This window comes from Erpetoichthys calabaricus, chromosome 7 (genome assembly GCF_900747795.2).
Source record: "Erpetoichthys calabaricus chromosome 7, fErpCal1.3, whole genome shotgun sequence".
Classification (NCBI taxonomy): domain Eukaryota; kingdom Metazoa; phylum Chordata; class Cladistia; order Polypteriformes; family Polypteridae; genus Erpetoichthys; species Erpetoichthys calabaricus.
The window spans coordinates 163,194,637-163,219,042 of record NC_041400.2 but is presented as its reverse complement, the minus strand read 5'-3'; the positions used below and the strand labels follow the sequence as shown (position 1 = coordinate 163,219,042).

The following is a 24,406-nucleotide window of genomic DNA, read 5'->3' as shown; positions in this document are numbered from 1 at the left end:
GTATACTGGAAATGAGTTTAACAAAATGATACGATGTTGTATCACAGGCAGTTCACATTTGTTGCCAAAAAGCTGTAGAAGACTATTTACTGTAGGTCTTTCAACAAATACTATTGATTTACTAAATGGCTGTGAGCTATACGCATCTGTAATAAAAATGTTCATTTTTGTTAAGTAATACTTCTCTTTTAAACATGTAAAGCACCGTATGTGTTTTTATATAATGAAATGTGATATATATATATTGCGCTGATCGGCATTTTTGGAGAGCGTTTTAAAACGCACAACGTGCTTTGTAACCAATTTAGATGTAAGACAATAAAGTAAAACTTTTTTTTGATTTACATTGAATTATTTTATAACTTAATAAAGCCCGATTTCGCTTTATTAGCAAGTCAATGGTGATGGACGCCAACTTTATCTGAAATTCTTCCACTGCTGCGTGTAACGCACCCACAGCGTTTGGAGTGTGACGCCCACCTTATTGTTTGGATCGTGATTTTTCTGATTTATTGAACAAGTCACTTGTTTCTAACCCGCTTTTCTCAGGGTGCCCATCTCCGCCTATCTTTAAACAAAACGTGTCTCTCTTTTAAGAGGGCGGAGTCTACCTTTGAGTGACGTAGGAATATTAATATCAACTCGCCTTACAAAAATGCCCAGCGAACCGCCCCTTGTGGCTCCTCCATACCAAGCGGCTGGCTCATTTAAACGCGAGTAATTACCAGGGAAACGGCGAGAGCGTGAGCACGGGAAAGAAGGAGACGCGGGGCTTTTAGATGCAGCTGTGGCACGGCCTCTTGCTCACTCTTCAGAAACCTGGAGTCCTGCAAAATCGGCGCTGCTCCCTCCATTTAACTTTCAACGACCAGCCAAAACTTCAAGCACGCCGGTTGCAAAGACGCGGAGAAGCATACAAGTCTGCTTTGCCACGGAGTTGCTAAAAACACAGTAACAGTGCAAAATCAGCTAATAAAAGCTATTGTTTAAACAGAATAGACAGGAAGGAAACAAACACAGAGACAGATAGGGGAGAATCTGTCATTATGCCATGCCTGCCGTTATGCTGCCTGTGCGCTGCTTTAGCGCTGATGCCCGTCCAGATAGGCGCCCTCAGTGAAGACAGTGACATCGACGTGCTAATTCTTTTACCCAAAGATACCTCATACTTGTTCTCCATTCCCAGGGTCAAACCAGCTATAGAATACATACTGGACAGAATCAGGGGCAACGAGAGTCTCCATTCAGGATTCACCTTCAAGGCGCGCTATGAGAACTCCAATTGCGGCAATCAAGCCCTGTTCACCCTGGTGGAGCTGTCCTTCAAGAGGAAGCCCGACGTGATCCTGGGACCTGTGTGCGAATACGCGGCCGCACCGGTCATTCGATTGGCGTCCCACTGGAATATCCCAGTCATCTCGGCAGGTGCACTGGCTTCGGGCTTTGCCAGCAAGAGCCCTGAGTACACGCATCTGACTCGAGTGTCTCCTTCTTATCGCAAGATGGGGGAGACTTTCAAGGCAATGTTCCGCTACTTCGACTGGAAGAGAGCCTTATTCATCTACGACGACGACAATATGGAAAGGAACTGCTATTTTGCTACTGAAGGGGTGTACAATGCACTGGACGAGGACGGCCGCCACACTGTCACACATAAGATCGATTCCAGGTACCACGTTGACGTGGACGAGATCATCAAGCTGATCCAGGACAGCGAGAGTGGTAAGTCTTGAAGCCGTATTGAACAAAACATTTCGGAACGCCTTATGCCGTCGTTTTTTATCGATGATGGAAGACCTCCGCACCTTGTGCTTTAATGGGGAGAATAGTTGTTCATGGGTCATCTGTCTCTGACACCAATGCGCTGCTGCTTCCACCAACTCCACAAGTGTGATAGCTCGACTACCAGGAGGTTATTATTATTATTATTATTATTATTATTATTATATCAAGCAGTTTGGTGTTATGGCAGAGCTGTTGTATTTACAAACATCAGCCTTGTTGTTTCAGTACCAGGTGAAGATTCACCGGAGGACCGGTTAAGCAATCGCTTAACAAGCCTGTACGTCCAATGTGAAAAAAAAAGTTGTTTCTGGACTACTGCAACGCATCCCAATCTTTTAAATCGCTTGGACAAAGACGGGTTCAATGCTACAGGTGTCATTTATTACGTGTCTTATCCGACACAGTATTTTGAATCTGACTTTTTCCGTGCCATTTTTCCCATTACATGTCTAGTAGTTGGAGGTGCGTAGATTTGTATTACTGCTTGGGTTAAACTTTTTTTAGTTTCAGGCCGATCGCTTATTTACGCATTTTTAAGAGTATGTGATCCCTCTTTTGTATGCATTGTACCGCATTAGGTCAATGGGTCTTTTGAGCTTCATTCAGTATTTGAGTTTCATCTTAAGGATGCCCCCATACGCAGGTGTTATTTAAGGACTTTAAAAATAAACTCACATTGTGTGATGTTTAGGACAGAGTGAATAATTGTTAAATTGGTAGATAATAATAAGACAAGGAAGATAAATGGAGTTAAAAATGAGGAATTTAATTCTAGGTGTGGGTATGCTTCTAAAAAAAAAAAACTTTTTTCTTCCGACATTTTATCATTTTCAGCATAAAAAGGCCTAATCTTTTTCATTCCGCCGTAGCTTCGCCAGTTCAGTCAATCTTTTATAATAATAATAATAATAATAATAATTCATTATATTTATATAGCGCTTTTCTCAGTACTCAAAGCGCTATCCACACTTGTGTTGTTCACATCCCGCTCTATTTCATCGAATCTTACAGAATAACCAAACAAACAAAAAGAGAAACCAACCAGTAAAATAACGCGCACACCTCAGTATAGAAGTTGAAGTAAGAATGTACTACGGACACTAGGGGGCGCATGGAAAAGAGTTGACATTATGAAGCGAGAACTTCGCGAATCAGTTTACTGGCGGCGCGGTGCTGGCGTGCGTGTGGAGCTTTCCACGAGGCATTCCACTTTCTCTTATGGTTCTGTGATACATAGTTGGATGTGACATTTTAAATTGTCTTAGCGTTCTTGGGCACATTACCGTGCTCTGTCAGCACCGGGGTCCTATTCAGGGGGCTTCTTCATTATTAACTGATGTTGCAGTGTCTCTGTAAGGCTTTAAACGCGTACGAAAAACGAATGCTTGCAGACTGAGTAGCTAGCTTTAGCAAGTGCTGCTCAGTGCAGTAGTGAATGCCAAGAAGAACAGTCTCCTAGTGCAAAAACAAAAAGTGGGTGCTCAACCTGTTGGACCTTTAATTACAGGTGTTAGTTAAATAATGACTTTTAACTGTAGCTTTTATAGGCATTTGATATATTTTAGTTTCAGCAGCGCAAAGCTATGCATCTTAGCACTGCTGCCTCACACTTCCTGAGTCCTGGGTTCAAATCCTTACTAGGTCACATTTTCTGTGGAGTTTCCCACCATGGCTGTATGGGATTTTTCTCAGGGTACTCCAGTGTTCCTCTCACATCCCAGAGGTGTGATGTTAGGGTTAACTGGAGATTCTAAACTGATCTGGTGTGATGAAGTAGTGCTCTGCACAGGTTTGGTCCCAGCCTTCTGTCATGTGCTGCCATAGTAAAATCCAGCTCCTGTGTATTGAATGTGCAATGGGTGTTAAGAGCTTTATGTAGCTGTTATTCTGTGCCCTGATGAGTGCTCATTTTACTCTCTGTTGAGAGAAGGTCTTTACTTTTGATAAGGATTTGCCTTTTTAGGACAGAACAGTTGTTTCTTTATATATTGAATATGGGGAAATGCTAAATTAAATGGGAAAGATGTGCTTTGCTCATGTTATAGTTTTCTAAATAACGTAACAATTTTCTGATGATCAGTCATTATTTCACATTGGCCAAAACTAAAAATCATTTTTTTTATGTACAGTCCATTAATTCACATACAGTAAGCTGGGTGGCATTCTACTGCTGAGTTGTACCAATTTCTGTTGTGAAGAAAAGTGCATTAGTCTTCTTCTATACAAAAAAAAAGTAATTTTTTAAATAAATGTTACTTCAGTCATGAGCAAGCATTAGTTGGACAGAAAACTCTATGGTTAGTTTGGAGTATCCCCTCAACCTACAGCAAATGTTCACTAAAATATCGGTCCATCCTTTTTGTCAACCAAATGGGTGCAGGGGCCATTCAAAGCCCTGGCCCAAAGATCAGTTATTGCAAATGCGTAATCCAGAAATATAGATAGATAGATAGATAGATAGATAGATAGATAGATAGATAGATAGATAGATAGATAGATAGATAGATAGATAGATAGATAGATAGATAGATAGATAGATAGATAGATACTTTATTAATCCCAATGGGAAATTCACATTCTTCAGCAGCAGCATACTGATACAATAAATAATATTAAATTAAAGAATGATAATAATGCAGGTTAAAAACAGACAATAACTATGTATAATGTTAAATGTTAACCTTTACCCCCCCGGATGGAATTAAAGAGTCGCATAGTTTAGGGGAGGAACGATCTCCTCAATCTGTCAGTGGAGCAGGACAGTGACAGCAGTCTGTCGCTGAAGCTGCTCCATTGTCTGGAGATGACACTGTTTAATGGATGTAGTGGATTCTCCATAATTGATAGGAGCCTGCTGAGCGCCCTTCGCTCTGCCACAGATGTCAAACTGTCCAGCTCCATGCCAACAATAGAGCTTGCCTTCCTCACCAGTTTGTCCAGACGTGAGGCGTCTTTCCTCTTAATGCTGCCTCCCCAGCACACCACTGCGTAGAAGAGGGCGCTCGCCACAACTGTCTGATAGAACACCTGCAGCATCTTATTATATCTTATTATACGTCAGACTATTCCAAATTAGTGCTTGTCTTTGGACTCTATGAGGAAATTCACGCCAGTTCCACACAGATGTTGAACTGGTGTCTGAGCAGCGTAAAATGGCAATGCCAACCTTTGTGCCAACAAGTCAGAAATAAATATTGATACATAAAATATGCCTTGGACTTCACTGCAATACTGGCAAACACTTGGGAACATCAAGCATACCTGTGACTATGAGCTACATACTTGGTGACAAAGGTGTTACATTACCTCTTTAATCTGGTGAACAGGTTTTCTTTTTTATTTATACATTTATATATATAAATACATATACTGTATATATACAGTATATATATAGGTGTGTGTCCGAGAAAATTGTTAGGGACACCTGTACGCACACTTATCCATACAATTATCTAATTAGTTAATCACATGGCAGCACCACAATGCATTAAATCATGCAGACGTAGGTCAGGAGCTTCAATTAACATGCATATCAAACACTAGAATGGGTTAAATTTGTGATCTCAGTGATTTTGAGTGTGTCACGATTGTTGGATTAGTTGGAGTATTTCTATACCTGCTTATCTGTTGGGATTTTCACACAGAACAGTTTCTAGAGTTTACACAGAATGGTGCGAAAAAACCAAAAACATTGAATGAGTGGAAGTTCTGTGGATAGAAACACCTTGTTGATGAGGGGGGTCAGAGGAGAAGGGCCAGCCTGGTTTGGGCTGACAGGAAGGCGACACTCTCAGATAACCACTCTGTACAACTGTGGTGAGCAGTAAGGCATGTCAGAATGCACAACACTTCAAACCTTGAGGCAGGTGGGCTACAACAGCAGAAGACCATGGTGGGTTCAACTCGTTTTTGCCAAGAACAGAAAGCTGAGGCTGCAGTGGGCACAGGCTCACCGAAACTGGACAGATGAAAACTGGAAAAAACATAGCCTGGTCTGATGAATCTCAGGTTCTGCTGACACACATACAGTAGGTCAATGCTTCCCAAACTCGGTCCTGGGGACCCACTGTGGCTGCAGGTTTTTGTTCCAACCAGCTTCTGTTTTTAATTGGACTCCTGGGCTAATTAAGTCAGTCAGTCATTTACCAACCCACTATATCCTAATACAGGGTCATGGGGGTCTACTGGAGCCAATCCCAACCAACAAAGGGCGCAAGGCAGGAACAAATCCCCAGGCAGGGCGCCACACACACCAGGGACAATTTAGAATCGTGAATGCACCTAACCTGCATGTCTTTGAACTGTGGGAGGAAACCAGAACACCCAGAGGAAACCCACACAGACACGGGGAGAACATGCAAACTCCACGCATGGAGGACCCGGGAAGCGAACCCAGGTCTCCTAACTGCGAGGTGGAAGCGCTACCGTGCCGCCCTGGCTAATTAAGTGATGTGTTATTTCCTAAGTTCTGTGTTTTGGGAACAATATAGAAATTAGAAAACTAAGTTTGGTAAAAAAATATATATATCTTATATATGAACATCTACGCATGGAAGTGTGTCTGTCTGTCCAACCCGAAAGTAACAGGTGGAGTCAGGTAAGGATGATACACAAACGAGGCCAGCACGTCAGCCAAACAAAACTTCAGAACGAAGACAAAGTCACTTACCCACTAACATCGGCAAAACGGTATCCCTTTTACTTTTCCTCCCGCCGCTAATGCACAAGCGATGCAAGCACGTCGGCAAAACGAAACCTCCTAGGAGAGAGATGCCCAGAGTAGTTCCTTTCAATTACCTGACATCTCTACATTTCAGTTTTTTTCTGACGATTTCAATAGTTTCTAGGACCCCGGGGCCTTTTACAGCATGGACGTACACAGCTAGTGTATATATATATTTAAATGTACCAAGAAGTTACAGTTAGGGCCTCCCTTTGCTCTTAAACCAACCTCAGGTCTTTGTGGCATGGGAATAATAAATGTTTTTTTCTTTTTAACTATTTTCATCTTGATTTTCATTCTGCTTTTCCAGGTGTTCTAATTGTATAATAAATCCATTATTTACTAATCAGTGGGTCTGACACAAAAGTATTTGCAGCCTTTGATTATTCAGTGTTGTTTGCCTGGGTGTCTGCTCTGCTTGTTTTTAATTGTCATTAATACGAAACAATGAAGGGGGAAAACTGCACAGAGAAAGGGAAAAATATAACAAAAGAGAGTTAAGCATTTAAATCTTTAGCAAAAGCAGAAATATTTTCTGAATGTAGAATAAAAGAAAAATAATACCAGCTAATTAAATGAGCTCAGTGTTATCAGGTGTTGTCACTGATTATGAATCTGGCTGGAACAAAAACCTGCAGCCACTGGGGGTCCCCAGGACCAAGTTTGGGAAGCACTGACATAGATGATAGCATCAGAATTTGGTGCCAACCTGAATTGTGTCAACAGTCCAGGGTGGTGGTGGTGTAATGGTGTAGGAAATGTTTTCTTGGCACACATTTGTCTTGTTAACTCCAATCAATTATTGTTTGAATGCCACAGCATATTTAAGCATTCTTGCTAACCATGTACGTCTCTTCATGGATACATTTTAGACATCTTCTAATGGTTATTTCCAGCATGATAATACATAATGTCACAGAGCAACAGTTGTCTCAAATTAGTTTCATGAACATGACAGTGAGTTCAGTGACCTTTCCAGTCACAGGATCTGAATCTACCAGATTACCTTTGGGATGTGGTAGAGTGGGAGATTCACAGTATGAATGTGCAGCTGTGAGATGTGCAGGAACTGCATGATGTAAGAATGCCCACATTGGCCCAGAATCTCAAAGGAAGGTTTCCAGCATCTTGTGGAATCCATGCCACAAAGACCTGAGGTTGCTTTAAGAGCAAAAGGAGGTCCTACCCAGTATTAGTATAATGGTCCTTATACAGTGCATCCAGAAAGTATTCACAGCACATCACTTTTTCCACAGAATTCTACACACAACACCCCATAATGACAACGTGAAAAAAGTTTACTTGAGGTTTTTACAAATTTATTAAAAATAAAAAAACTGAGAAATCCCATGTACATAAGTATTCACAGCCTTTGCTCAATACTTTGTCGATGCACCTTTGGCAGCAATTACAGCCTCAATCAAGCCTTTTTGAATATGATGCCACAAGCTTGGCACACCTATTCTTGGCCAGTTTTGCCCATTCCTCTTTGCAGCACCTCTCAAGCTCCATCAGGTTGGATGGGAAGCGTAGGTGCACAGCCATTTTAAGATCTCTCCAGAGATGTTCAATCAGATTCAAGTCTGTGCTCTGGCTGGGTCACTCAAGGACATTCACAGAGTTGTCCTGAAGCCACTCCTTTGATATCTTGCCTGTGTGCTTAGGGTCGTTGTCCTGCTGAAAGATGAACCGTTGCCCCAGTCTGAGGTCAAGAGCGCTCTGGAGCAGGTTTTCATCCAGGATGTCTCTGTACATTGCTGCAGTCATCTTTCCCTTTATCCTGACTAGTCTCCCAGTTCCTGCCGCTGAAAAACATCCCCACAGCATGATGCTGCCACCACCATGCTTCACTGTAGGGGTGGTATTGACCTGGTGATGAGCGGTGCCTGGTTTCCTCCAAACGTGACGCCTGGCATTCACACCAAAGAGTTCAATCTTTTCTTTCTCATGGTCTGAGAGTCCTTCAGGTGCCTTTTGGCAAACTCCAGGCGGGCTGCCATGTGCCTTTTACTAAGGAGTGGCTTCCGTCTGGCCACTCTACCATACAGGCCTGATTGCTGGATTTCTGCAGAGATGGTTGTCCTTGTGGAAGGTTCTCCTCTCTCCACAGAGGACCTCTGGAGCTCTGACAGAGTGACCATCGGGTTCTTGGTCACCTCCCTGACTAAGGCCCTTCTCTCCCGATCGCTCAGTTTAGATGGCCGGCCAGCTCTACGAAGAGTCCTGGTGGTTTCGAACTTCTTCCACTTACGGATGATGGAGGCCACTGTGCTCATTGGGACCTTCAAAGCAGCAGAAATTTTTCTGTAACCTTTCCCAGATTTGTGCCTCGAGACAATCCTGTTTCGGAGGTCTACAGACAATTCCTTTGACTTCATGCTTGGTTTGTGTTCTGACATGAACTGTCAACTGTGGGACCTTATATAGATAGGTGTGTGCCTTTCCAAATCATGTCCAATCAACTGAATTTACCACAGGTGGACTCCAATGAAGCTGCAGAAACATCTCAAGGATGATCAGGGGAAACAGGATGCACCTGAGCTCAATTTTGAGCTTCATGGCAAAGGCTGTGAATACTTATGTACATGTGCTTTCTCAATTTTTTTATTTTTAATAAATTTGCAAAAATCTCAAGTAAACTTTTTTCACGTTGTCATTATGGGGTGTAGAATTCCGATGAAAAAAATGAATTTAATCCATTTTGGAATAAGGCTGTAACATAACAAAATGTGGAAAAAGTGATGCGCTGTGAATACTTTCTGGATGCAGTGTAGATTGGTCAGTGAGTGTATATTTTTGATCCATCCATGTTTTCAGCCTAGTAATTGGGACAGGGAGTATGCAGGGCCCTGGCCCAAAAATTACTTACTGCTCACGTGTATTCCATAGATCAGACTAAGGCAGCCTGTGTCAGAAGGCAATGATAAACTTTGTACTACCAAGTCAAAACTGAAAAATTGATACATAAAATATGTCTTGGCCTGCTCTGCAATATTGACACACACTTGTAAACTTCTGCCATACCTGGGACTCCGAGTTACTCAAGTCTCCGCTAATGGTGACAAAGGTGTCGCATTTCCTTTTGTGAACTGGTGAATAGATTCTCCAGAGAGGCTGCATATTATTTTGGAAACCTGATGCTACACAAAAACAAATGAGTGACATGTCTTTGAATGGTGAACATTCATGTCAAAAGCAGAATGGACTTTTAATTCTGAACAAAGTGGATTCCTACTAAATGAAATTTGCAGCAGGTTCCTCTTTTGGGGTATCTGGTCCCAAGATAGCAGTGTGCATGAATGCAGTGGCTCTCGGCTCTGTGTTTCATGCTTGGTTGTGTTAATGTGTATATATGTGTTATATGCAAGGCGTGCTAAGATGGATGAGTATAGTCATACAGAATTGCTTAATATTGGATTATGTTGCAATATGGCCATTACAATCAGTTAACAGCGGATTCACAACATACCACAGGATATAGCGAGGCCTCCAGGAGCTCCTTGGATTGTTATTGGGTCCAAGAGGCAGCGCAGATTGTGTCAGGAGCGCAAGTAAAAGTGTGGATGCCGGAAGGGGCTTCTGGTTAGACTAAGGGAGCAGCCACATAAGCCCTCAATACTGAGTATCTTCCTGGCAACTGCTAGATCCATCGTCTACAAATTAGACAATGTGGAATTACCAATGGCAACAAACGTCTATGTCCGTGAATGTCGTGTGATGATCATTCCAGAAATCTGGCTGCACCTGTTTATCCCGGGCATCGTAGGGCAGCTGGTGGGCCGTACAATCTACTGCTTTCACAGGATCGGAATCCGCCAAGACAAAAGGTGTGGGTATTTGCGTGTGTATAAACGATGACTGGTGTACAAACAATAAGATTTTATACACACACTGTTCTCCTGATTTGGAAGCAAGTTTTATGCAGACCTTTCTATCTACCAAGGGAGCTGACTGCTGTGATCATTGCTGCTGTTTTTATCCATCCTAATGCTAATATTAGCTCAGCTCTTGCCTGTCTACATGATGTGATCAAAAACCATCAACAAGCTTATTCTGACAGTGTACACATTGTGGCTGGTTATTTTAATCAAGCATGCCTAAAGACTGTACTCCCCAAATATGTGCAATATGTACAGTGCTCCACCGGGGTAGGAACATCCCAGACCGTGTTTATTCCAACCAAAAGCATGCTTACAGAGCCCTACCTCTCCTACATCTGGGTTTCTCTGACCATCTCTCACTGCTCCTCATCCCAGCAAACACTCCCTCCTGGAGGGAAATCAAGCCAACCATAAAAACCATCAAAACCTGGCCTGAGGGAGCCCTCTCGCAGCTGCAGGCCTTTTTTGAAAGCACAGAATGGTCCATATTTGAACAATTAGACTTAGAGAAGCACACAGAAACTGTACTAGGCTATATTAAGTTCTGCACTGATATGGTTACAGTAGATAAACACATACAAGTCTACCTCAACCAAAACCCATGGATGACCAGTGAGGTTCAGTCTCTGTTGAGAAGCTGAGGATAGGGAGCGGTACAGTGCAGCAAGAGCAAATCTGAGGAGAGGAATCAACACTGCCAAGATGGCCTATAAGAGCAAGGTACAGCCCCACCTGACAGACAATAACCCACAGCAGGTACGGCAGGGAATCCAAAAAATCACCAATTACAAAAACAGTATACATGTGCCGCTCTGTGCTGACGCCTCATTGACAGAAGAACTAAATCTTTTCTTTGCCCACTTTGAGGGAAAGTGGTCTCACACTGACACTCTGCTCCCTCTAACTCCCAGTTGCGACATACTTACTTTTCAGGAACTTCAAGTGAGACAGGTGCTCAAGACGGTGAACTCGAGGAAAGTTGCTGGACCAGATGGCATACTTGACATGGTACTTAATGCTTGTGCCAACCAGTTGGCAGAAGTCCTTACTAATGTATTTAATCTGTCACTGATGCAGGCCACCATTCTTCCCTGCCTTAAATTGGCTACTATCATGCCTATCCCTAAAAAGTCAGTTGTCCATAACCTTAATGACTACAGACCATTTGCATTGGTGTCAACAGTCATGAAATGTTTTGAAAGACTTATAGCTCTGCACATTAAAGCCAACTTCCCTCCCAATTTCAGCCCTCACCATATTACTAATAGACCAAATAGATGCATAGGAGATGCTATCAGTACAACCCTCCATACAGTGATGAGCCATCTGGAACTTTCAAAAACCTATGTAAGGATTCTGTTTGTCAATTATATCTTGGTGTTTAACATAATCATCCCCAGCATACTAACCAACAAGCTGTATAACCTGAACTTTGCCCTTTCCTTCTTTGGATAAAGGATTTCCTCACTGGCTGTCCACAAACTGTTAGAATTAGCCCCCACAGCTACTCCACCCTCACACTTAGCTTGGGCTCCCCGCAGGGCTGTGTACTGAGCCCACTTCTCCATGCCCTGTATACTTATGACTGCACATCTAATTACTCCAGCAACATTATCATCAAGTTCGCTGATGACTCCACTGTGGTAGGTCTCATAACTGGTGATGATGAGTCTTCAAACAGGGATGAGGTGCAGAAGCTGTCAGTGTGGTGCTCCAGGAGCAATCTCTCACTCAATACCTGCAAAACTAAAGAGATGGTCATTGACTTAAGGAGGCACAGAGCAGAGCCAGACCATGTATACATCAATGGAGGGTGACCTCCTTTAAGTTCCTGGGAACTTACATTTCTGAGGACCTGTCCTAGACAGCAAACACTCTGGCGGTGGTCAAAAAGGCCCAGCAATGACTGCATTTCATGAGACTTCTCCGGAAAGTGGAAATGAAGGACAAGCTGCCATTGACCTTCTACCGCTCAACCATCGAGAGTCAACATGGTATGCTGGATGTACACAGCAGCAGACAGGAAAGCTCTGCGGAGGGTAATATGCATAGCAGAGGTCTCTGCTGTCCCTGGAAGATATCTCCAGTGCCCAATGCCTCCGCAGGACCAGGAAAATCATTAAAGACCCTTCCCATCCTGGCTAATTCACTGTTCACACTACTGCCCTCCAGCAGGCAGTGCAAGAACTTTAAAAGTAAAACAAAAAGATAGTTTTTATCCTTGGCCATTAGAATTTTAAATTTTAAGAACTGATAGAGCTGTTACAATTTTTTTTTACCAGTACGTATGACGTACATTAGTGAATAATAATTTCATGTCCCTTACTTATTTATGTATTGTATTTATTTGTCATAGGATGTGTGCTTTTTATATTATTTGTTCGTCGTTGTTTGATGCACTTGCACTGTTTACAGTTGTAGCTTTTACAATTTCATTGTGCTGGTACAATGACAATAAAGGCTTCCTTCCTTCCTTCCTCTTTTAAATGGTGGCAGATATACATTAATTATAGTATAGTAGAAGTTTATTTTTGCCTTTCCCTTTTTGTGTAAGAGGACATGCTTTTCCTAAATTATTTTTTCATGAAACTGATTTTGCTTTTAGCATTTCTCTGCATAATTTAAAAATACAAGATGACAGAAATAAAGTTGATTTTGTAGATGTAGTAGGGCAATAATCTGGCTCCAATTTTTAATTCTTTTTAATGTTTTTACTCTCATTGATTGGTTTTAGCATGTGGTTCTCAGGCCAGGGGCTAAGCTACGGTGTGGCCAGGGCCCCCCATTCAGAAGCAAATTCTCTCTGTAATGTAATCTTCAAGGGGGATCCTCCCACCAGGTTTTTGTAAGATCATCCCTACACTGAGCTGTGCAAAGCTTCATGTGGACCCCCTCTCCTAAGAATGGCTAATTACTTGCCCACCCAGTTGTGTCCAGGCCCACCCACTTTGCAATTTCTGGCTTCACCACTGCCTCAGACTCCAGTGATTCAAAGACAATTCCTATTTTGTTGTTGGAATGGCCTAGTTTGCTGATTTGATGCCCCACATGTCTGTCAATGCACCTCCCCTACAGCTCTATTCAAACAAGAAAGACTTTGTTTTTCATTTAAACAGAAGAGAAAAATCAAGGAACAGCCAAAGTTGTGTAAGCCATTCAAACTGTTTTGCATAGTGTGCTCTGAATCTTCGTTGGTATAATTTAAGTGAGAGTAATTCAATTAAATAAACTAAAGCTGATCAGTCAGTTAATACAATAAGAGACTTAGGAAACCAAAGAGAGGTTACTCAGTTTGGCAAAACTGGCACCAGATGATCACCTCAATATCATACACTTTATGACCAAAAGTTTGTGGACACCTGACCATCACACCTATATGAGCTTATTGGCCATCCCATGCCAAAACCATGGCCATTAATATGGACTCCTAACCTCCTCCCTCCCCAAAACCTTGCTGGCTATAATAGCCACCACTCTTCTGAGAAGGCTTTCCTCAGAATTTTGTAGTGTGTTTGTGGGAAATTGTATCCATTCGGTCAAAAGAGCATTTGTGAGGTCATCCATAAACTGCTGCCACAAAACTAGAAGAACACAATTGTCGAGAATGTTTTTGTATACCATAATATTAACAATACCCTTCAATAGAACCAAGAAGCCAAGCTCAAACCCTAAAAACAACCCCAGATCATTATTCTTCCTCCACCAAACTTTACAGTAGGCATTATGCAGTCTAGAAGGTAGCCAGACCTGCTTGGAAGGTGCCAAACCTAGATTTGTTCATTGTACTGTTAGGCACTGGAAATGATTCACCACTCCAAAGAACGTTTCTACTGCTCCAGAGTCCAATAGTGGTATGCTGATGTTTGACATTACATCTTAGGCTTGTGAGCAGCTGCTCAGCCATGGAAACACATTCCATAAAGCTCTCGATAAACAGTTCTAGTGCTGATCTTACTTCTATAGGAAATGTGGAACTCTTTTGTGAGAGATGTAACAATGGATAGGTGATTTGTATGTGATATGCGCTTCAGCACTTGAAGGCCTTTATCTGTGAGTTTGCGTGGTCAACCACTTCATGGCCAAGTTGTTGTTCCACCTAGACACTTCCACTTCACAATAATAGCACTTTCTAGCAGAGCAGAAACTTCATATACTGACTTTTTGAAAAGGTGGCATCCTATGGCAGTATCAAATTTAAAGTCACTGAGGTCTTCAGCTCGAGTCATTCAACAGCCAATGCTTGTAAATTGAGATTGCATGGCTGTGTGAGCATAAATAATGAAATGTGTCATGAAATATTTTTTGTTGCTTGTTTACTGTATTTATGTATTTATTTAATTATTTTCGTCATTTATTTAATTCAGTGGCACTGTACGTAGCATGAAATACACCTTGAAATGAAAACTGTTATTTTCACCCAGTAAAGTTGCAATGGTGGACTCTGGTGAGTACTGTGTTTTTATTGCTGAATTGTTGGTAGAATTGATGTAAAGCTTCAGCTAACTTTACAGCAGACACTTCAGATGCAGACTCGGTCATCATCAGTCATTTTCTAACCAGCTTAGTCCAGAACAGGGTCATGGGGGGTGTTGGAGACTATCCCAGTTAGCATAGAGCACAGGGTAGGAACAAACCCTGGACAAGGTGCCAGTCCCTCGCAGGCCGAACACACACATAAACACCAACCGCATAACAGGGCCAAGTTAGTATTGCTAATCCACCTAACCTCCATGTCTTTGGACAGTGGGAAGAAACTGGAAAACCTGGAGGAAATCCATGCAGACACAGGGAGAACATGCAAACCCCACGCATGGAGAACCCTTGGTGTGAACTCTGGTCTCCTTACTGCAAAGCAGATGTAAACTTTTGATGAGGAATTGAGGGCTGTTTGCAACTTGGAGCATGCACTTCACTGACAGTCCACCAATCCAACCAACTATCCCACCAAAACACAACATTCATTACAGCCACCCTATCAACTTTGATGGGAGAAAACGATGGTTTTCTGGCTTATTTCATGCTGCATGTGGTGTCACAGAAATGAAGAAATAATTTAATAGGCACTGTGGCAAGCGGCTGGGGGTGGAACCCAGCCGGGATGCCCGGAAGGATCGGAGGAGGGATTACGCCTCCTCCAGACCACGAGGGGGCAACTGCCCTGGTGGCTTTGGAGACCACGGGAACTGAGCTTGGAAGCTCAACCCTATAGGGGCCCGTGGTCACCGCCAGGGAGAGCCCTGGTCCTCAGCACTTCCGCCACACACAGAAGTGCTGGGGGGAAAACGACCAGGGACACCCGGAGTGCTTCCGGGTGCACGGCCGGTACTTCCGCCACACTGGGGAGTGCTGGCGGAGGTTAATTGGGAGGCACCTGGAGCACATCTGGGTTGTGTATAAAAGGGGAGCTCGGGAGGAGAGGAAAGGAGGCGGCCTGAAGAGAGAGAGGCATTGTGTGAGAGGCCTGAACTTTGGGGAGTTTTGGGGTTATGTGCTTCACTGTAAATAGTATTTGTAAATAAAGCGTGTGTGGTGACTTACAACGATGTCTGCCTGTCTGTGTCTGGGCCATGCTCCACAGCGCATACATAAAAGAGCAACACATGGATATTTAAAGACACATTTAATTATGTATACTCACATATAATTTTGTTATTTACTGATTGTCACATTTCACATATTCATGTATTTTCTGTGAAATCTATATCATGCATGATTTTTTACAGTTCTGCATTTATACAGATCATTAATGGCTGTTCTTTACAGTATGTTGAACATTAAATTTTAGTAAACTCTTAGCAAGCTCTGTGCTTGTCATGTCAATAGCCTACTAAAAATATTTTACATTATTCATAATCTGATAGTTTTAATTCTCACGTGGCTAAGATGGTTAAGGTGAAATGAACTAATTAGATGTTTACATTTGATTTTCATGGTTATTATGCTCCAGATCACCCAGACTCTTTTACATGAAGATGTTGATCATGACTCATAAGTACAGTAAGTGATATGTAACTAAAATATGGGCATCAAGGCTAATTTGCAGTGGAGTCCTCTCATGTGAGTAAAAGCAGAATTAGTGACCATACCAAACCATTTTGACTGAAGGCCAGATAGCGTATGGCAACACAAGTCACACATTAGTATTATAATATTATCATAATTAGAAGACTATAAGATGCAGCATAAATCGATTAAACAGTCAAGTGTTAAATATAAATGATTTTAAAATGTTTCAGTTTGATTTTAATAGGGAACCATATGTTTTAAATGTGGGGTGGAACCCAGCTGTCAAGAGATTTCCAATAGTAAAGGCACCACTAGGATTGCTGGGCAAAACCGTTGCAGATGGTATCCAGATGCTGCTAGCTGTTGGAGAGGTGCAGTAATACCCCAGGATGTTTGGGGCAGAGACAGGAGGTTAGAAAGGGAGTGCTGTCATGAAGATACAGTGGTGGGCAAACTAAATGTTAATTTGGGCCCAGAGGGGCCTCATGTTTTGTTATTGCGTTCCTTAAGATTTACTTATCAATGCTTTGGTATCACTTCAGTCTTTTTGTCTGGTGCCTCCTGACTTACCGGTATGAGAAAATCCCTACATATGATATACAGTTCAATTCATCTTGATGTCAAGTTATGCAGGATGTTGAGTGTTTTAGTTTCCCCCCTAATTTGGCCACCCACTTTTGGACCATATTTTGATCAAGAAATTACACCCTTATGATAAAGAGTAAAGCAGTAGGTGCCTACAGCAAAAATGATCAGAAGAACTTGAAGTTGTGTGTGCCACATCAACCAACCCCTGGTGTTCACCCACAAATGGCAATAAAGGTGTCAAAGTTACTCCTATTCACAAAACTTTGAAAAAAAAGGGGAATGGAAATATAGGCATGTGGAGTGCCACTTTATTCTATTTCAAGGTTGCCAATGACAAAAATGACAGTGTTTTTGATATTTTGGTCCTAACTCTCTAAGAGCCACTCCAAGAAGGTTAAAAATGACAAAGTTCAAACATAAGCATGTGGGGGTGTCATTTTAGACCTGTGTTTTTCAATCGGTGGGCTGTGGCACAGTGGTGCGCCATTACAGCTGCCCAGGTGTTCCTTTGAAGTGACAGTGTAGCGCACCTTGGTCTAAACCTGAGAGGGACAACTTCCTTAGTGTGTTGAGACCTTTCTGAGGAGAACAGAACTTAACCTGGAGAAGCTGGCATAAAAGTAGCACCACAATGTTTATATTATATTGTTACAGTCCCTGAGTGTGTGGTCAATAGCGAGTCTCACAGGGCTGGTGGATAGTGGGCATAGGAGGTGTCTCTGAGGCAGAGAGGAGTGGGTATAGGGACAAATGCAGCTGGGAGATACGCCCAAAGTGCTCACTAAGTGCCATGCTGCGAACACTGATCCCAGAGCTGCTTTTTTTACCCGCTTCTCCGGTATTCCTACACCTTCAGACAGAGTATGAGATATCACGTGTTTGTGGTTAGTACAATAGTGGTGTGTCTTGGGATGGTTTTGGTTAAAAAAAGTGTGCCACCACAGAAAAAAGGTTGGGATATACTGTTTTAGTCTATTTCCAGGTCAGCGATTACAAATATGTTATTGTTGATTTTTTTTTTTTTTTTTTACAATTGAGGGTACTTACACTTTAAACATTTTTTTAAACGTTTTATTAATTTTATTAAAATCAAATAACATTCCATACAAGCAAGTCAAGATTAACAAAACTAGGTTCGAAACAAATCAACCCCCAACCATGAAAAAGAGAGCTAGGCCAGCAGAGTAAAACTTTAATAACAGAATAAAAAAGAAGGGAGAGAATTCACTTCCTCAATTTAAGTTCTTATTCTGAAATGTTATTGATTAGATCCTGCCAAGGCTTGAAAAAGTTAGATTTTTTCCAATTTCAGATAGTATATAACATCAGTTACCAACTGACTTGAAAGAGGTGAGTTAGCATTCTTCCAGTTGAGCAAGATAAGTCTACGTGCCAGTAGTGTAGTAAAGGTAATTACAGTTTGTTTGTCCTTCTCCACTTTAAGCCCATCTGGAAGTCCACGAAACACCACTGTTAATGAATCAGGAGTGATTGTGACACCCAGGCTGTCTGATAGACATTTAAAGATTTTGGTCCAGAATGATGTTAATTTGATGCAGGCACAGAACATGTGGCCCAATGAGGCTGGAGCTCGATTGTAACGTTCACAGGTTGGATCTTGCCCTGGAAACATTTTGGACAATTTTAAGTGAGACAGATACGCTTGATATGTAATTTTAAGTTGAATAATTGTATGCTTTGCACATGTGGAGCTCAAGTAGACTTTAAACATTTAAACTGAAGAACATTTTTTGAATATTTCACTAGGGGGCTCTGCCCCCTGCTCGCTTCGCTTGCCAACCTCCCTGGTTTGGTCCTGTGGAAATACAATTTAAAGTGTTTTTTTTTTTTTCATGGGAATTGTTACATATGCATTATGTTCACTTTTCATTTTAAAACTTCAGTAAAAACAATATTTGGAATGAACTTTTCTTGAAGATCACATTGAATTTTGATTCCTTGTTTGGTCTTACAGCATGATAATGCAATGTATAACTGGCCGTTAGTGAATATCGTTTCTTTGTCTCTTATAAATAAACCGACTTTTTCAAATGTTTGTGCTTGTGATTTGTTAATTGTCATTGCAAAAGCTATTCTAACGGGAAACTGTTAACGTTTTAATATGAATGGCATATCAAGATCTCCTTTTTCCCGAACACCGTTTCGAGTTCATTCAATAAAAAGAAGACTTTCTGATAAAACAATCTACTTACAGAAGTGAGAATATCCAGAGCCAATGTAGCTAGTGGCATTGTTCTCAAGAAACTGTGGGTTTCTGGCCATTGTGGATTGCACGTTATTGTAAGAAATAAATCTCTCCAACCGATAGTTCTGGATATTGCCATTGCATCATAATATACAGTAACTGTTGCAATGCTCTTGGACTACCTTGATATGATGATGGTCATATTACTGCTTTACCTATTTTGAATTTGTCTGAATTATTGATATTTGAAGTTTGAATGTGATCAATGAGACCTTGCCTATGTTCAGTTCTAAGTTTAGCTTGATTCAACTTAATAAAGAAGAGATGATTAGCTACGACTTTTACATACGCATTAATAATGTAATGTTGCGATAGATGTTGACATGAGAGAAGTGGGTTAAATACATGGGAACGTATTGCTAATTTTGACCCGAAATATTGTGTGGGTGTTAATTGTTTTTCTGAATGCGTTTGTTATATATTGTATGACCATCCTGTTTCGCAATCTGGGAAAAGCAAAGGAAAGAGTAAAGGATCTGAATGTAGCGATGTATTTGACAGAAATGATGAATCATGCTTTGCCTTTGGATATACACGAATATCTACTCTGTCTTTGATATCTCCGTCTTTCGAAATTATTTTCGCTGACAATTCATCACATGTGGGTTTATTATAAATGTGACTGTGATCTTTCAGATTCATATAGAAATCCAAGAAAATTTCTTTGTCCGTGTTTTACTGATACATTTTGTATAAAGTGTGATACTTTTGGATATATCAATTTGTATCCATTATTGGCTGTATAATTTCTATTACGTCGGATCATTTAACTCTTTTGATTCTATGTTGCATTGCTTCTCCGTGATCATAAAGATACACCTGACCAAATTGTGTTTTTTTCGATATTAAACTTGTCGTAGCTGTAATTGTTGCAGGAACACAGATTCTCATAGCATATGGTCCATTGTTGTGTAAATCAATGTTTTGTGCATTGAATGATGCTAACGTGAAAAGATTATTGTAGACGCGTATATTTTGCCTGTAGTGTTTGTGGATTTCACTTTCACCAAACAACAAATCTTTGAATTCTTGCGGAAACGCCTCTTCATTGGGAAGCAGCACTACTTTTCCCTGATGGCAACACAAATTAGACAATCTACACGTCTCTGACTTAAACTTTAAAGACATACAATATCTACATACTTCCGACATATTACTTATGTCCATATATTCAATCTCTTTTTGCTGTTCCGTTATTTCACCTAGTAATAATTTCCATTTGTTTACGCGAATGCGATCTGTACTCTCATTTCTTTGACACTTTCAAATTTTAGTACTGTCATATTTTTGAACTTGCTCTGCGTGTGTATCATGCCAAGGTTTTTTTTTGAGCCTTTCAAATTCCACTGCTTTTAAAATCTGTAACCTGAAGTTCATGTGTATGGCGCCAACATTTTTTGAACGTCTTTATGAAGTTCTACTGTGTGTTTTACTCTTTGTCTTTTATTTCTGATCCCATTTGGACCTGCAAGGTTTTCAATTCCACTTATTCCGGGCTGATTATTACTTTCCTTGTCTAGGTCACTGTCTCATGGGAACATGCTTCCAATGGATGTCAGTATGACGTGACTTGACCGTGTCATGGGAAGTGAAAGTGTTTCTGCCTGTCTGAAGTGTCTCTCTGTCTCTCTTCAGAAGATCACGTCTCGTCGCAAGATTTTCTTTTATAATAGAGAGAAATATCTGACACAACTATTTTTGTTTATTATGTACTTCTAGCTTCTTACAAACATCCTGAGTTAAGGCGGCTTATGCTCTATCAGACTTTTGTTTCCCTTGTTTACTTGTATGTTACATTTTTCCTTTTGTCTATCCCTCTCATTAGTCATTTTTGTTAATACTTGTGCCATTTTTATTTATCTTTTGCATTCTTGTTGGATGGCTGCATTAAGGGCTTATAAATCGCACAACAGTGGAACTTTGACTTCCCAGTACAATTTATTTTACACATAAAAACTTGGGATTACACAAGTGGATGAGAAGTGTTTCTGAAAGTTCCAACAGCATGACAAAAATAATAATGAAGGAGTATTAGAAGTGGTCATGAGTATATTGTGTCATTTAATGACTGAATGGTTAATAGTGGCAGCCCATATTTAAAAATGTAACAAGTGAACCCAAAACTGTAAAAAAATGAATTACACATATGTGTTGATGGGTTTGTTTTAGTTTAGCCGTTTACTGTCTGGTTAAGCCCATTGTAAAGTACAATGAAGCAATCATTTTGCAATATAATCCATTATGATTTTATCAGAAACAAACACAGGAAAAAATCACTTCATGTTGTGTTTTGCATCTTTTGTCAGTGTGTGTGAACTAGGAAATGTTTCCGTTGCTGCTGCTGTCTTCAAAGGATTTAGGAACACATTGTAATGGCCTCCTAGGGACCTGCAGTTACCTGACAGAATTCTGCAATTGACTTAGTGACCTTTGTATGTGATTGTCACTTCTCTGCATTTCAAATGAATACATCAAGAAATGGCCATATTAAATGATCTAGCCAACCTTCTTTAACCCCAAACAAGTCAGAGTTGCTGTGTAGTGGAGACAGCCCAGCGACTTCAAGCATGTAACATGATTCAGTAGGGAATGTGGTTCTGTTTCACCGCGGGACACATTCTGCTCACACTGGGTCAGCTTAGTTTTGTCAGTCCTCCTAACTCACATATTAGGCCTTTGCTGGAGGTAAACTTGAGTACTCAAAGAAAAGCCCAAATAGGCACTGGAAGAACATGCAAACTCATAATACTGGGGCCAGGAGTTGAAAACAGTAGATAGATAGATAGATAGATAGATAGATAGATAGATAGATAGATAGATAGATAGATAGATAGATAGATAGATAGATAGATAGATAGATAGATAGATAGATAGATAGATAGATAGATAGATAGATAGAGAGCATCTGCTCTGTTTGTGAGGTCTAAAACACCTGCATGTTCCTTACTCCTTGTCGCTGCCTTCTATGCATTGTATTTCTGGATGAGCATTCATTGATTGTCAGTTTTCATGTACACAGGGCCCACTCCTATGACTAAAGATTTGATTTTATCAGAGCAAGTTGCAGACTAGTTTTACTGAGTCGTTGAGTATGTCATATTAGTTCGTAAGCTGCCCATCCAAGACCATATAATTTAATGATTTTAAATTGCTGAAACCTTATATTATGTGGGAAATTAAATCCTACCGAGTAAAATCACAGATGATAAAGCCGAGTTAGGGTAGTGTCTCCCACTTCATCCTCTAATAGTCAGTCAGTTGTTTTCTAAACCGCTTAGTCCTCAACAAGGTCGTGGGGGGTGCCGGAGCCCTTCCCCGCTTCATCTAATAGTAAATTTTAATAGAATTAACTGACATATCATTGTTAAACTAGTAACATTTCTGATATTTAGGCTTTTATAAAAATCAGAATAAACAATCTTGCATAACGTTTATGTATCACTTCACAACACAAAATACATTGGTGCCTACCATATACCGAAACAGTCAGTCTTTGGTCCAAGTGTAACACTTTAGAAAATGTATTTCTGAAATAGGGCAATATGATAAGGACTTAAATTGATATTGCAGTTATTTTGACCCAAAATACAATATTTGATATATTTCGATATGTTCTGAAAATACCTTAAAGATAGAAGATCAGTACCATATAGATATGTATATATACGGCCAGACTTATCGTCAGGAAGATTTGGGTACACACCCTGGGGCCCAACTCTTAAAGAAGCCTTAACATTTGTGATAGAAAATGCCTAATAACAGGAAAGGTCCATGTTATCACCTACAGTACAGGCCCTCACAGTTTCTTTAACATTTTTTGAAGCTCCTTGAACTACATTCTGTACATCAAAATGTGTGCTATAGAAGTAAATGTTGTTAAATAGCTTAATACAAGAGAATTTACAATAGGGTATCATGTAGCACTTGGGAATGTCCTCAATTAGGATGCGGATGGACTGTGGAAAGAAGCTCCTCCTCAGTCTGTCTGAAGAGTCCTTATGTAACGTTTCCCTGGCCACAGCACAGAGGGGAGGCCATTGGTGGGTCGTGTCCCTGATAATTTTTTTTGTCCTGGTCCAACGTCACTTGGTGTCAATGTCCTGGAGGTTGGAGAGTACAAACCCAATGCTGACCACACCGTTTTATGCAGATCCTTGTGGTGTGTATATAAACATGTGGATATGATTATTATACATATAATGTTTCATGATTTACATAATTTGTAATGAATCTAAATTATGCATTTTAATATACACGCATTTTCCTGTTTGTAACATTCTGTAGAATTTGCGCATGTATTCATTTTGGAATGCTTACCAGCATTGTAAGTAGCATATTCGATGTAATGAATATCATTCTGACTGTCTCTGACTCTTACCATTAAGTGTGAATTTGTCATCACATATAATATACAGACACACCATGACATGATACAAAGTAATTCCTTAAAACCCCTGCAAATAATCTGTTGCTGTATATTTAGAACATTAGGACAATTTTAAAGAGAACAGGCTGTTCAGTCCAACAAGCTTGTCAATCCTGTTAACCTAAAATCTCCAATATGACATCAAGCTGAGTTTTGAAAGTACCCCGAGTTACTACTATTTACCATAGTACTTGTTACTTATTCTGTGTATCCATGATTCTTGTACAGCTTGCAAGCAGAGCACTAATGTGTGTTTTGAACCAGGAGATAAATGAAAGTCTGAAGCCAAAAATAAGTCAAAACCAGGAAGTCTAATTTACTGTTTTATTCATGGCTCTCGAGAATGGTGACTTGCATTGTCTTCAAACCTAACAGTTTGTGATTTATATTCTCTTCAACATCATGTACTGTATGTATGTTAAAAAGAGTAGTGGCCCTAGCACTGCTTCCTGTGGGATACCACTTTTAAACATCACCAAATTCAGGAAAAGTTCCTCACACCATAATTCTTTGTTTCTGTTGTTTAAGTCAATTTTGAACCCATCTACACCTCATGCCTTGAATTCCCACTTCTTTTAATTTACTCCTTATCCTCACAAATTGTGGCAGGACTGGCACTCCAGCTACTGTAAAAAACCGCACACTGTTCCATTCCATTTGAACTAGGGTTCAAATGGTTCAATGAGTGCTGAGGTGTCACCCATTGCACAGCTGCACTCGGGTCCTAATTT

At 40.7% G+C, this 24,406-nt stretch overlaps 1 protein-coding gene across 4 annotated transcripts in view; it reads left to right on the top strand.

Moving 5' to 3' along the window:
* Nucleotides 1-666: 666 nt before the first annotated feature.
* Nucleotides 667-24,406, top strand: part of npr3 (natriuretic peptide receptor 3) — a 105,099-nt gene continuing 81,359 nt past the window's right edge. For all 4 annotated transcript variants that reach the window (XM_028805643.2, XM_028805642.2, XM_028805641.2 and 1 more), the window contains exon 1: nucleotides 667-1,722. In XM_028805643.2, the coding sequence (XP_028661476.1) occupies nucleotides 1,047-1,722 (676 nt within the window). In that variant the 5' untranslated portion in view covers nucleotides 667-1,046. The remainder of the gene's footprint in view (nucleotides 1,723-24,406) is intronic.